The following is a 13,511-nucleotide window of genomic DNA, read 5'->3' on the forward strand; positions in this document are numbered from 1 at the left end:
TACGTGCACTGTAGATCGATGTATTGGGCCACCCTTTCTTAAAAGGCCTCTGTACTTCTTGATTTTGGCTTCTCTTCTCGTTCTTGCAATCTCCATTGTATCATCAGTCATCCACTTTGATTTCTTTCTCCTTTTTATTCTTCGCAGTTTTTTTTTTCTGATTCTTCTTTTATGACTTTTATGAATTACATACATAGTGCCTTTTGCTCTCTGTCAGTTATGTCTAACATTTGAAATCAATTCCTGATGTTTTCTTTGAAGTCAGGTGTTATATTCTCCAGTTAATTTTGATGGTTTGTTTTTTTTTTCAGCTTCACTTGGAGCCCCAGTCCACGTCTTTGCAATTAAAATGGAGATCTTTTATCACTTGCTGCAAAGAATGTAGCCTCTTTGGTTTTGGTGAACGACTCTGGGGATGTCCAGATGTACACACATAATTTTGGTTGCTTTAAAAATGTATTACTAATGAAAAAGTCATTGTACTCACAGAACCTCATCCTGCTGCTTCATTCCTGTGTCCCAAGGCCGTGTTATCCAACTGCATTTCCCTCATTCTCTTTTCTGATCTTAGCATTTCAGTCTCAAGTGACCAGCAGTACATCACCTGTGTCTGTTGTTGGGGTATAAACCTGGATAATCTGAATGGTTGTGCATAAGATCGGGTTGACATCAGTCAATCATTTACAGCATCGCATCCAATAACAGTCTTGTTGACATCCTTGTTACCAATGAAAGCCACTCCATTTCTTCTTTGGTGTTCATGACTCGAGTAGTAGATGACGTGGTCCCCTGATTGAAAGTGTCCTAATCAGGCCCATTTTAGCTTGCGGATACCTAGGATGTTGATGAGTAGATGGTCCATGTCTTCTTCACTACTTTGGGCTTGCCGTGATTCATACTTTGTACATTCCAAATTCTGTGATTTTGTTTTTGCGTCTTTCACGTTTGTCAACTTTAGCCACTAGACTTCCCAAAGACTTTGATCTAGCCACGTCATATGCACAAGCTATACTTGGATCTCAGCTCAGTACCATGTTGAGTGCCTTTCGACCTGAGGATCCCATCTTCCCAATTTCTGATCTCAAAAATCATTCTGCTGTGTCTATCCATGTGGTTCTCTTGGTAATGTGCAGAAGTGGTTTTATTGTTGCCTTCTTTCACACAGTTGAATTGTTGTCTATGTGATTTTTACTTCTGTGAACATCCGCTGATGGCATTATCCTGTATTGCTGCTGCCCAAAGTTCAGTCTGATACCTCTGCTAAGACCTTTCTGCCATGGGAGACCATGGAAGGAGTTTAAACTCCAGGCAGCATAGCTGCTTCTGCTTCTACAATGTACACAAGCCCCAACTTGATAAGGCACCATATCATGAGAAGGCTGTAATATGTAGTATTATGTAATTTACTCTGTGGCACCTCAGAATTGTTACACACACACACATTTCGTTGTCTTTTGCTAACAAAATGCTGACTACTGTAAATTAAACAGTGAAAGCTCATGTATTCATCCCTTTGTTGTATTTGCAGTATTTGATTTTGACTGTAAATGAGCGGAGCCATTGTACTTTACAATTCATGGTTTATTTGAAACCACAGTGCATTGTGGTCCAAGTTGGCTGTGTCTAAAAAGGCTGTTGTCTTCGGTCTAAATATCTTAATGCATGCACATGTAAATGACCCGTGCAAGATTGGAATCAGAATTTCCTGCTGTTCTCTTTCTTTTAGTCCTATGTAATGATTAGAAGCCTGAGTTTGTGTATGTGTGTTTGAGTTAGGAGTTAAAAAGGTTCAGGGTCCAACTTTCTGTTGGCTTTAATCTCTTTATACCCATGTGGGTTTACTATGGCATGTGGCCAACATGTCTACCTAACATGAAGTAATGCATGACAAAAGAATGTCTCTCTCTTTCTTACTTTCTCTCTCTTTGTCCTCTTTTACAGTTGTGAGAGTTTATTCACTCATGATGCCTTTCTGCTCTGCAAATTTAGAATTATTTCCTAAACGGCTCATGTTCTCATTTTTTGAAAGTGTACAAAATGTCATCTGTGTCTGCTCCCTGTAGGTCCAGACAGTGTTGAAGAAGGTCGCAGTGCCCGTTGAGAACCAGACAGAACCCATTTTCATCAACAAGAAAAAACTGGAGTTCAAGTGGGGAATGAATGTACTGGGTAGGAAGAGACTTTCCATTATGAACATTGCTAGTTATGCATGTTTAGTCAGCAAACTAAAATGTCATGATTCATAGTGTGTCACTGTTTATAGTGTGTGATTTCACACGTCTGTTATGCTGCTGTTGAGGTTTTTAGACTAATGGATGATGGTTTTTGATGGATGGTATTTGTTTATATTGAGCTGCCTGACTCCAGTACTGGAAGTTTTTTTTCATGATATTGGCCCTCTGACAAGCCTGTTTAGACACATCAGAGATAGACACTGAACCTTGCAGCTCCATGGCCCAATTCAGACACTGCTGCTCTGTAACTGTTTTTTGCTTTGTGTTCAGGTTTGATTGGATTCTTTATCACGTTTGGGATCTGCATGGGCAAAATGGGGGAGAAAGGAAAACTAATGACAGATTTCTTCAACATCCTCAATGAGATCATCATGAAGATGGTGTCCATGATCATGTGGTCAGTGACACTGTGTGTGTATGCATTGTGTTTGTGTGTCTCAGTTTTCTGCTGTTTTCCATTAATAATGCGATTTTGCGATTTCTTACTGCTGTTGCTGCATTTATTTGACATGTAAAGAACGTGATCTGACAAAGCCGAAAATTGATAATAAAAATCGTTGACAACAAATTTTGGTTGTTGTCACGTTGTTAGTTGTCACGATAGTGTTTGCACTCCACATTTATATCACCTGACTGAAAGAAAGAAAACATAGATGGCAGAGACTACAGTACAGGGTTATGCTTGACTAAAAAAAATGGCAACACTGCATTTTAACATCAGCTAAAAAGACGTTTTTTGTAAGATGTGTAGAGCTAAGCTCACCTTTGACAGTAGCGCGCTGCTGTACGTGAAGTGCCGTCTGATACCACTGCTAAGACCTTTCTGCCATGGGAGACCCTGAAAGGAGTTTAAACTCCAGGCGACATAGCTCTCTTCTTCTCCGATTCGCGCAAGCCTCCTCACTTTGACAAGGCACCATACCATGAGGAGGAGAAGATAGGGAAGGTGTTTTATATTTGAAAGAGCTTTGTGCAAAAAGAGGAATAATTCTAGTATTTTTGTTAAAAGAAATATTGTGCATGATGTGAAATATTTAGTTATTGACAGACCACTTGCTACACTTTTTCTTTTCTCAAGTAGGCTAATTGATTAATTGAAGCCATAATGAACCCATTAATTGATTGTGGAAATCATTAGCTGCAGCCTAAAATATAAGTCACACATCAGTTGTGTTTCATCATAACGCTGATTCAACAAAACTTTAATAAGTCCTTGGCGATCCGAATTTTGCTCTGAATGAGCTTGCATTCTTTTTTTTATACAGTAGAAAACATGCTAGTTCATCTAAAGCTCCAGATGTTCACACTGATATGTTTCACTCGGGTCTACATGGACATGCATGCACTGTAACTCCTGTGATGACAGATTTGAACAAGTTAAGGGAGTCATCAACAAATTCTCAAGGTGGGTCACCGACGAGACACTCGGTTTGGTATCTGCATGGATAAAATACAAGAGAAAGGAAAGCTAATGACAGGTTTTTTCAACATCATCAACCAGATTATTGAAGATGCAGTGCAGTCTAAGGTGGCTGTTTCAAATACAATGTCATTCATTTAAATGCTCCAAGTGAAACTGACAGTTGTCTTGGTGTCATTGCAGTTGATAGCGGAATTGAACAAGGCCAGCATGTCCTTATCCTTAATCTAGTGTTCCTTACCTGCATTCAGAGCCGGGAGAGGGTCAAGTGGTCTTTTTTCTAATCTGGTTTGAATTTGTACGGTTTACATTGAAGAAAAAATTGTGTTTCCGCATTGAGCAACAGAGTGCAGGAGCCAAAAGGAAGAGAGAGAGGAAAGAAAGACAGAATGAGAGAGGAAATCCACAAGGAGAGAAGCGAAATCAGTTTTGAGTGAGAGCTTATGTGCCGCAAGCAATTCTTAAGGGAAATGTATGAACATGTTCCAGGATGTGAGACACACATAGCCTCACCTAAACTGCACCCTAACACACTGCTGGCAAATTCATGCTGACCTGAAAGGTAGTCGAGTAAAAGTGACCTCACAGCAATAAAAGCCTGGAGAAATGATTTGTGAAATAGTGGGCGGTTTTACAGTGAGACATGCCTGCAGCAAGATCAGTCACAAACTGAGATCAGTGCAATAGCATAGCAAGCTGACAAAGCCCAGACTGAGTTCACTGGCCTGTCCCACAGTCAGCTTACTTCATGGACCCCATACTGTGCCTCTCACAGTAAGTAAACCATCAAAATGATACAGTAAACACTATCGCTCATCTACCATAGCATGCAGTGAAGTATATACACAGAGCGTAGCAGGTACACCAAATTCAGGCCACATATCAAACCACAGCATTTCTTTTCTTAACAAATGCATAGTGCACGACCAGCTCCTACCACACATGTCCAAAATGACATGACACAAATCCCAGTGACCTAACACAGAGCTAAGCGGGTGTAGATTTAGTCCCCAAATACAAACACGAGATCTTTATACCATTTAAGGCTTAAATGTTTAGGTTCATTATCCATGCCATTAGACAACAGGATGTCTGACAAGAATAGCTGCTATAAGACAAATATTCTTTATTCAGACTGAATGTTATTCCTTGATTTTATTCAAAACAAAATGTCTTGTAGTAACTCTAGAGTCTTCAAGCCTGTATGTCAATATATTCACTCAGCTGTTGTTTCAAAAAAAGCATCTTGTGTTGTGATGTATGTAATGACAACAAAACTGTGCTACATGTGGAGTTACTTCAATCAGAAATATTGACCTTCTACTAGGGCTGGGTGATAAAACGTTAACGATAATTATCATGTTATAACTTTTCCTCGATAGAGCGATACGACATGTTCGATAAATGTTCGATATAATACACCATTTTCACACTTCCACGTTCAGCGAAAGCCTTGGTGGCGTTTTCTACTGCCAGGTAAAGCGACACTACTCTGCTGTCGCCAGGAGAGGGCACACTTGCGAGTATTTCTACATGATTAGAGAGGGAGGGGGCCACGAGTAAGAAGAGTCTTTAGCAACGGCTAAAACGCGGAGTTATACGTTCCCTGTGTGAGTGGAGCGACCGGCGATCTGTTCTCCTCTGACCGAGTCTGAGTGACGAGGCATTGGAAGCTGTGAGGCATTGGAGAGCGGGAGAGCACTAGCTTTCCAGGCTAGCTGTTTTTACCAGCTGGCTAACTTGAAGCAAGTCAAGTCAAATTTATTTATATAGCGCCTTTTACAACAGATGTTGTCACAAAGCAGCTTTACAGAGAATCCGGGTCCACGCCCCCAGTGAGCAAGCCTTGGTGACAGTGGCAAGGAAAAACTCCCTCAACAGGAGGAAGAAACTTTGAGAGAAACCAGACTCAAAAGGGGAACCCATCCTCCTCTGGTCGACACCGGATAACAGCACAGACACAAAACAGTATAAGTGGACACAGTTTAACACCACTGTGCAGTGTGCCGGCCGCATCAGTCACGTCAGACCCTCTTAGCAGCACTCCGTCACTCCACAACATGGAGAATTGATGATACTGTAGATCAAACACGACAAAAGCACCGCTTTCAGTTTAAACGTACCTAAAAAGAGGATTCTGTTTGTCTGGTGTTGATATTTTGCGGTTCACCACTTAAACTACTACGATAGTATAGAGAAATCCAGTTGTCGCTAGCTGGTGTCTGAATACTGTGATGTCACTGATAACGGGGTAGCCGAGCGCTCGTCACCAGATAAAAATGTTTTCTTTCTTAAATTATGACTATTACAAAATAGCCATGCTTTTCCAGCTGGTAGAAACAGGTCACCAGACACTCTCTCCCACTCTCCCATGACAGATTTGTGAAATGTCCCACTGCTTGGTGAGTGTTTGTCATGTTCAGACCATAAAGGATAGTTTAAAACAGCAAATAACCACTCAGGAGCAAAAATCTGCCTTCAAACTTTTATAAATTGACATTTATCGCGGTATGTATTGATATCGAACGATATGAATTGTGTTTATCGTGATAACATTTTTGGTCATATCGCCCAGCTCTGCCTTCTACCAAAAATGTTATTAGACTAACCCCATAAAGTTTTACGCCGTCAGTTATTTTTTAGATCATAGGAGTAAGGAATGGAAGCCTTGACCTGCCAGCCATTTAAGATGTTGAAAAGACCATAGTAAATGGTATGGTAGGTGTCCAGGTATACAGCATTGTTAAACAATAAGAAAGGTTTTCTTTCAATGAGAGTTTACAGAAAAGACAGTTGGACAAAAGAAAAGAAATAATTAAAAAAAAAGGGGGATTAAATCAGATAAGCAAGGGAAATATTATTGGGAGTGGAGATTTCCAGAGTAATTGTAATGTCCTGTTTGTAGGTATTCCCCTGTGGGTATCGCCTCCCTCATCTGTGGGAAAATTGCAGCCATCGGTGACCTGGAGGTGGTTGCGAGGCAGCTGGGCATGTACATGGTTACAGTCATCGTCGGCCTGGTTATCCATGGAGGAATTATCCTGCCAATCATATTCTTCACTGTGACGCGGAAAAACCCCTTTGCCTTTTATTCTGGAATCTTCCAGGCCTGGATCACTGCTCTAGGAACAGCCAGCAGGTAAGCAAAGCTTATCATACTGAACTCATCTCAGTTTGCATCATTTGTTATATGTCTTATTTGTGCACATCCCATGCATTGCAGTCTGTGCAGAGTTTTACCCGGTCTAGCCCACACGTGATTCTATGGATGGTTCAAGTGCACACTTCTGACTGTCTTCTGTTTTTTTTTCGATGTCAGGAAACATAAAGGAGAGTTTTTTTTTTTTTAATCAAAGTCATATCACAATAAAATAGTTCATTCTTACCCTTCTACTTACAAGCAAACATAATTTTGACTTAATTGAAAAATCTGGACTTTAAATTGTTTTGCATGTTGTTTTAGCCACAAATGTGAAATAGTTATGTAAGAAAAGGGATTTCAAAATGTTGAGGACCTAGGAGGGTTAATAAGCTTTAGCATATGAATTGTAAATGGATTTATTATACTTTGTGTTCAAGATATAATAAAAGCCATGCTTTTATTGTACTCTGTTGTAGATGTATATGCTGTACGCTGGAGATAAATCAGTCAGTGGTGGTTCCAATGCAATATTTTCATGTCTGTGTTTGACTTGTTCAAAAAAAAAGAATCAAAATACAGTCAAATCATGCACATAAGGTTATAAACTGTCAGATTTATGACAAGAAGAAATTTCAGACTGTCTGCTGTCTGTTTTAAACGTGTTTATGAATGTGATGAATGATGGGGTGCAATCTTGGCTCAGCCTGCTCAGCTATAAATATCTTTGGGACTTGGGTGTTTCATTTAGAAAGGAATGATCACAGTGAAATATAGATGCAGTGCTTTACAGTTATTTTTATCGAATTAGTTTTTGATTTAATTCAGTTTCGAATTGTGGAACGTTGAATTACTGTTGGAAACTTGGATAAGTGTGTTTGAGCTTTGGTAGTCCACTTTGCTTGTCTCTTTATCACTCTAGCGTCTTGTTGAATCACTTTCCCTTTTTATCGTTCATCATTTTCCTCATGTTTGTCTCTCTGTGCCTTCCACTTTTTCTTCTTGTCTCGTTGTCTGTCTGTGTTGTCCTGTTTGTCTGGCCTTGTGGGATTACATTTAGTCAGCCAAACTGGCCTCCGTTTTCAGGAATATTAAACCAACTGTCAGTTTGGCACATTATTACACAGAATAAGTGTGTAATCCTGTCGGCTCATTCTGTAATTACTTCTAACCCGGGTTTACCTTGGATTCAACTCAACATTTATACAACATAGTTTCTGCTCAGCTGTTGACTCTAGCTTATGATCTGCAACTACATCATTGTTTCTGAATCTTCTGTCTTGCACTTAGGCATCAAGAGCTAAGCCAGGGTACTGCAAGAAATCTTTATCTCAGTAACAGTAGGACTTCTAATAGTATAGCTGTCAAATGGGTCCCTCAGGGCCACAGCACCGCAGAGTATAAAGATTTTCTGACCCTAACACACCTGATTTAAGGCTTGAAAAGTTTTCATAATGAACTGCTGAGCTGATGAAAACACTGAAGTATGAGTATTCCAGGCGGTGTGTCTGTTATACCCCCTGTGTTTGAACATAAATGTGGTGTTTATTGAAAGTCTATCTACAGGAATTTAGTACCTGATTCTTCTTCCAAATCTCACATTCTCTGCTCTTTTTCCTCTAGTGCAGGGACATTGCCCGTCACATTTCGCTGTCTAGAAGAAAATTTGAAGATTGATAAACGGGTCACCCGGTTTGTGCTGCCTATTGGGGCTACCATAAACATGGACGGCACAGCCCTGTACGAAGCTGTGGCAGCCATTTTCATTGCCCAAATGAATGGGATCGATTTGGACGGAGGACAGATTGCCACTGTGAGGTCAGTCCTATTTGTAATAAAATAATTATAAAAAATCCTTTATTTGGAGTCATAATCTGTTATATTTTACCAAAATAAACTAGTAAAGTGAGGAATATTGACAATCCATGTATAATGCATTATATGTGAGATATAATAAAAATAAAACTTTTTATACATAAAGGATGGTTTAATAAACTTTTTTTTTAACTAAAGTCTTCAAGTTTGTAGTCAATCTTTATGTAGACTGAACTCCAGGCAAGGCAAGTTTATTTCTATAGCACAGTTTCATACTCAGCGTTGTTCAAAATGCTTTGCAGAGAAATTAAATAAAAATAAGAACTTTATTAAAGCAATAGATTAAGTTCAAATAAGATACATTTAATGAAGATAAAGTAATGAATATAGAGTTGTCAATGACTTATGCTTGTTTTGGGCAGCTCATTTTAAACGTTTCTCTGGAAATCTTTCCTCCAGCCACATTTCTTGAGTTGTATAAACAATACATGGTTATGGTTATGGTTATGTTGAAATAGTATACAAACACCAGTCATAAAATGATAACACATTATGTTAGGTATAATGTTATATTTAACTGTCAAATCTTTAGTGATCAACCCTTAGTGATAAGTCTTCCTTCTTTGTCTGTATCCTTAGTTAGAAGAAGTCTTGCTTCCTTTTAGTGTAGAATCGCTGATATAAATGTCGCCTGGTATAAATGTCACTTTACGTAAACATTTTGGCAAAGTAAAGCATTTTATTTCGTTACTGTAATTAGCAGCTGATCTGTGTCAACTTACCAGTCAGTTTTATTGGCTTTCTTTAGTAGTGTTTTTGTGATCAAAGAGTACCACAGAAAGTCGAATCATAATAGCTTGTGCGTATGTGTGTGTAAAACCTGTATCAAGGCTGCTGAGCCATTTTGACCCTTTCCTGGAAAATACAGGAAGATTTGTAGGCCTAATCTAAGGGATTTATAGTGTCATTGTAGGCCTCATATTGTCACTATGGTAGCAAACATATTTTGTATCTCCGAAATGGTAAATTTTGTAGGAGAAGATAAAAAGCATTCTTTAATTTTGGGTAAGATAATGACCTTGTATTATCAGCCATTTTCGATCAAGGAATATTTACACAATGTAAAGGACTACTAGTGTTTTTTTAAATGGTGTAGAAAAATGAAAAAACAAAAATGTTTTGATGTGACAAGCTTAAGATACACAATTTACATTTTAATTGTAATTGCATTATGAGTATTATAATAACCAGTTTTACCCTGGTTCTTAATTTTTCTCTCTTTTCTCTGTCTCTTCATCCTGTCTATCCATTACACCTTGTTTTTCACCATTCTGTCACTTAACAATGGTCTCATACCCACTGTCTGTTCGTATGGGCTGCAGTATGACAGCCACTCTTGCCAGTGTGGGAGCGGCCAGTATTCCCAGTGCTGGACTGGTCACCATGCTGCTAATCCTTACTGCTGTAGGCCTCCCAACGCAGGACATCAGTCTGCTCATTGCTGTAGACTGGCTGCTGTGAGTCCACACACTTCAGCATGTCATTGTTATTTTGACTCCTGCACATGAAAGAGTGATTGAGTTTGAAGCACAGAATGTTTTAATGTGAGGGCATTTACATCTTGAATGGGCCATCTTGGATTCACAAACCTTTTCATACAAACCCCCCATTTCAGGGGACTGTAAGAAGTTGGACAAATTAAGCATCTTGAATAAAATGTTTAGCACTTGGCTGCAAATCCTTTGCAGTGAATGACTCCTCAAAGTCTGTGACCCATAAACATTAAGAGATGCTAGATATTTACCCTGCTGATATTCTGCCAGGCCTGAAATGTAGCTGTTTTCAGTTGGATGACTGACTTCGTTATTCAAGAACATTCCACATTTTAAAACCTGAAAACTACATAATTGCTTTAGTAGTACATTTCTGCTGCATGGTGCTGCCAAATCCTCATCAGTTCCATTATGAAAAAACGTGTGTGATTCAGCTCTATTGCAGTCATACATACTCGTGTACCTTGTTTCACAGGTGAGATGGATTGCTTTGTATCATGAGCAGTTCCAGAGTTTTCTTATTCAGTCATTCTGTTGCATTTTAATAATCTTCATCTCAGCTGTCCATAAGACTTTAGGCAAGACCTGTAGAGGCCTTCAGTGTACTTTTTAGCTAACTGCACCCTGGGCTATCTGTTCTAGAGGATTACTAGTGGTTTGTAACTTGGGCTAAACTCTCTAAAGTCATATTGACATTTTTTTTTTGTTTTTATGGTCATCTTTGGCCCTTCTGTGCTGCATCTTGGATAGCGTTATTGATTTGTCCAACACGATCGTTTTTCTTCATAATTGAAAGCATTCTTCGCTCATCCACTACTGTACTTTTCCACAGTCTGCTGGGTAATTGCTATTGCTAATTTGTGCTTGTAATAATCTTTTGATTTTGATATACTTTTGTCTTTGGCCAAGAAACAACTGGACGGGCAATTATCCATTTACATACAGTCCCCTGACTGGGAGACTCTGTGATTCCTACATAGTTCACCCAATTTAGAAGTAAATATACCCAATGTAGTTCTCTGTGCTGGAGTACAAAGACAAAACTTCTCATTGTCTACTGTCTTCTCGTTATACAGCACTGTATCCTTACATGTGTGTTTGACTCCTAAATGTTTTTTATACTTCCATCATAGCTATCTTGATTATAATTTGTTTTTTGCCAAAAGGCGTGTCACATCACGTTACTTATTTTCTAAAGTGCATTAGGCCTCCTGAACAACAGAGCATGCAGTGTATTTAAGTCGGATCTTGCTGTGCCACGTGTGTGTGTGTGTAGTGACAGAATGCGTACCTCCATCAATGTGGTGGGCGATTCGTTTGGAGCGGGAATCGTGGACTTCCTGTCACGGGCAGAGCTTGCTCAGATTGACGGCGACATTCCTCTCTCAGACGAGGAGTTTGTTCCACCTCCTCCTTTACTGACTGATATTGACCTGATTGACCCTCTGTGTCCTCCTGAATTACCCCCACGCTCCCCACGACCCCCCAAACTGAATCACCACCACCCTCCGTCTCTGAGCCAGTCTCAGTCTCACTCCATCCCTCACTCACCCAGGTCTGTTCGATCTCCTTCACCCCGCTCTATCCGTTCCCCCTCTCCTCGCTCCGTCTGCTCCCACTCCCCGAGGCCTTTCCGCACACACTCTCCCTGCCTCCTGCGCCGCGCAGAGCCTGGATACTGTGCCCTGCCCTCCATTGACAACCAGGTGAGACACCAGACACCAGTAATAACAGTTATAAAAATGTAATCTAAGCTTTAAAAGGTTTGAACAGTCATGGTGGTCAGTGAAGACTAACCTCTTGTCAAGTTATCTGCCTTGGGAGCTGTTTACCACTTTTCAGTTATGAGGTATTCTAGATATCAGCTTCATTATAACATCCTCCATGATGCTGTACAGCTGGGTTTCTTAATCCTGCTCCTGGGCACACATTGCTCTGCACAGTTTCAACTGTTCTCTCCCCCTACCCACCTGATCCAGCTCAAGAATGGCTTGCTATTCAGTTGATGAGCTGAGGCAGGTAAGAGTTGCAGGTCATTGGGTCACCTGGAGCAGCATTAAGAAACACAACTGTAAAAAAAACCTAGCCTTGTTGCTGTTTTGCACAGCCTTTCTACTCACTCAAGCAGGTTCATGAACAGTCACCTGGGATGCATTTCTGCCAAGCTTTAAAAGGTTGTGGGAGCATTTTAAGAAATGTGTTTTGTTTTGGAAATAAATTCATACACAGGCATCAACTTCGCTCATTTGTTTAAAAAAAAACCCAAGCAAATGGTGTCCAAACATTTGACTCGTACTGTAACTTTATTGATTTATTTCTGTTTGTTTTGTTGGTCCATACTTTGAAATCAGCGTCTCCTCTTCATGTCCTCAGGTGCCCACGTTGCCCCGGGGCTACAGAGAGAGAAACCGAGAGAGAGAGCGAGACAGAGAGAGGGAGAGGCTGCGTGGACGAGAGAAAGACAAAGAAAGTGAGACGGAGGAAGAAGAAGAGAAAGAGAGGATGATGATGGATGAGGGGAGTGATGGGGAAGAAAGTGATGACACCGCTTACGATCGAAGTCACGCTATCCCTCTCTGTGATCTCCCCTGAGGGCTGGTCAGTCCCACGCACTGCCCTCTTCACTCTAGCACTCTTTCACCACGCTCCCTTCTGCTGTCCGGTTATCAGGTGAAACGCTGGCTGCTTTGAAGTAGAGTCTTGGCAGGAGCAAGTGTTGGTTCTTTTTCTTCATAATGTGATTCTCTTGAGTGATTTGTGTGAATGGGCTGAGAAGAAGCTTTGAAGCCTTTGGTTAATTATAGTAATTTTTAGTAAAAAATCAAGTTTACACAATTTTCCACTTACCCCAAACGTAGGCGATTAGCCAAGATGTTTTGTGTCCGGTATTTTGCTTTTTTTTTAGTTTTGCACTGGAGCAGCGAGGCCAATATAACATACCCCACCAATTTGCATCATCATGCACTGTTCAAAAGATAGTTGAAACATATAATAGTGGGAGTCTGAATCTGGCCCATACAGAACCCACAGAACTTGCTGCGTTTAGTGGTGACAGCGTGATCATCTAGGCATGCAGTTTGCACGGTGCTACTGGGGTATAGGGTTCTAATACTTGTTAGCTGCATTGGCTTCGTAGCTCCAGTATAAATCTAAAGATGAAAACATTTGACACAAAACAGGTCTTGGCTGACTGTCTACATTTGGAGTAAGGGGGAAAAATGTAAATTTGTTGTTTTTCTTTTTCTTTTTTTTTGCTAGACTATTTTTTTGATGCATTACCAGTCATATCCAAAACAACCCTGAGCCCATTTCCAAGTAACACACTGACATACTAACTTTGATTTATTGGT

General features: G+C 40.1%; 1 protein-coding gene across 1 annotated transcript in view; it reads left to right on the forward strand.

The window, feature by feature from the left end:
* slc1a9 (solute carrier family 1 member 9) overlaps nt 1–12,753 on the forward strand; it is a 66,202-nt gene extending 53,449 nt beyond the window's left edge. Inside the window, exons 6-12 of the mRNA XM_036589259.1 lie at nt 2,064–2,169; nt 2,505–2,631; nt 6,560–6,793; nt 8,417–8,611; nt 9,991–10,125; nt 11,438–11,867; nt 12,535–12,753. Coding sequence (XP_036445152.1) covers nt 2,064–2,169; nt 2,505–2,631; nt 6,560–6,793; nt 8,417–8,611; nt 9,991–10,125; nt 11,438–11,867; nt 12,535–12,753 — 1,446 coding nt within the window. The remainder of the gene's footprint in view (nt 1–2,063; nt 2,170–2,504; nt 2,632–6,559; nt 6,794–8,416; nt 8,612–9,990; nt 10,126–11,437; nt 11,868–12,534) is intronic.
* Nucleotides 12,754–13,511: the final 758 nt, after the last annotated feature.

Source organism: Colossoma macropomum, unplaced genomic scaffold (assembly GCF_904425465.1).
Source record: "Colossoma macropomum unplaced genomic scaffold, Colossoma_macropomum, whole genome shotgun sequence".
NCBI lineage: Eukaryota > Metazoa > Chordata > Actinopteri > Characiformes > Serrasalmidae > Colossoma > Colossoma macropomum.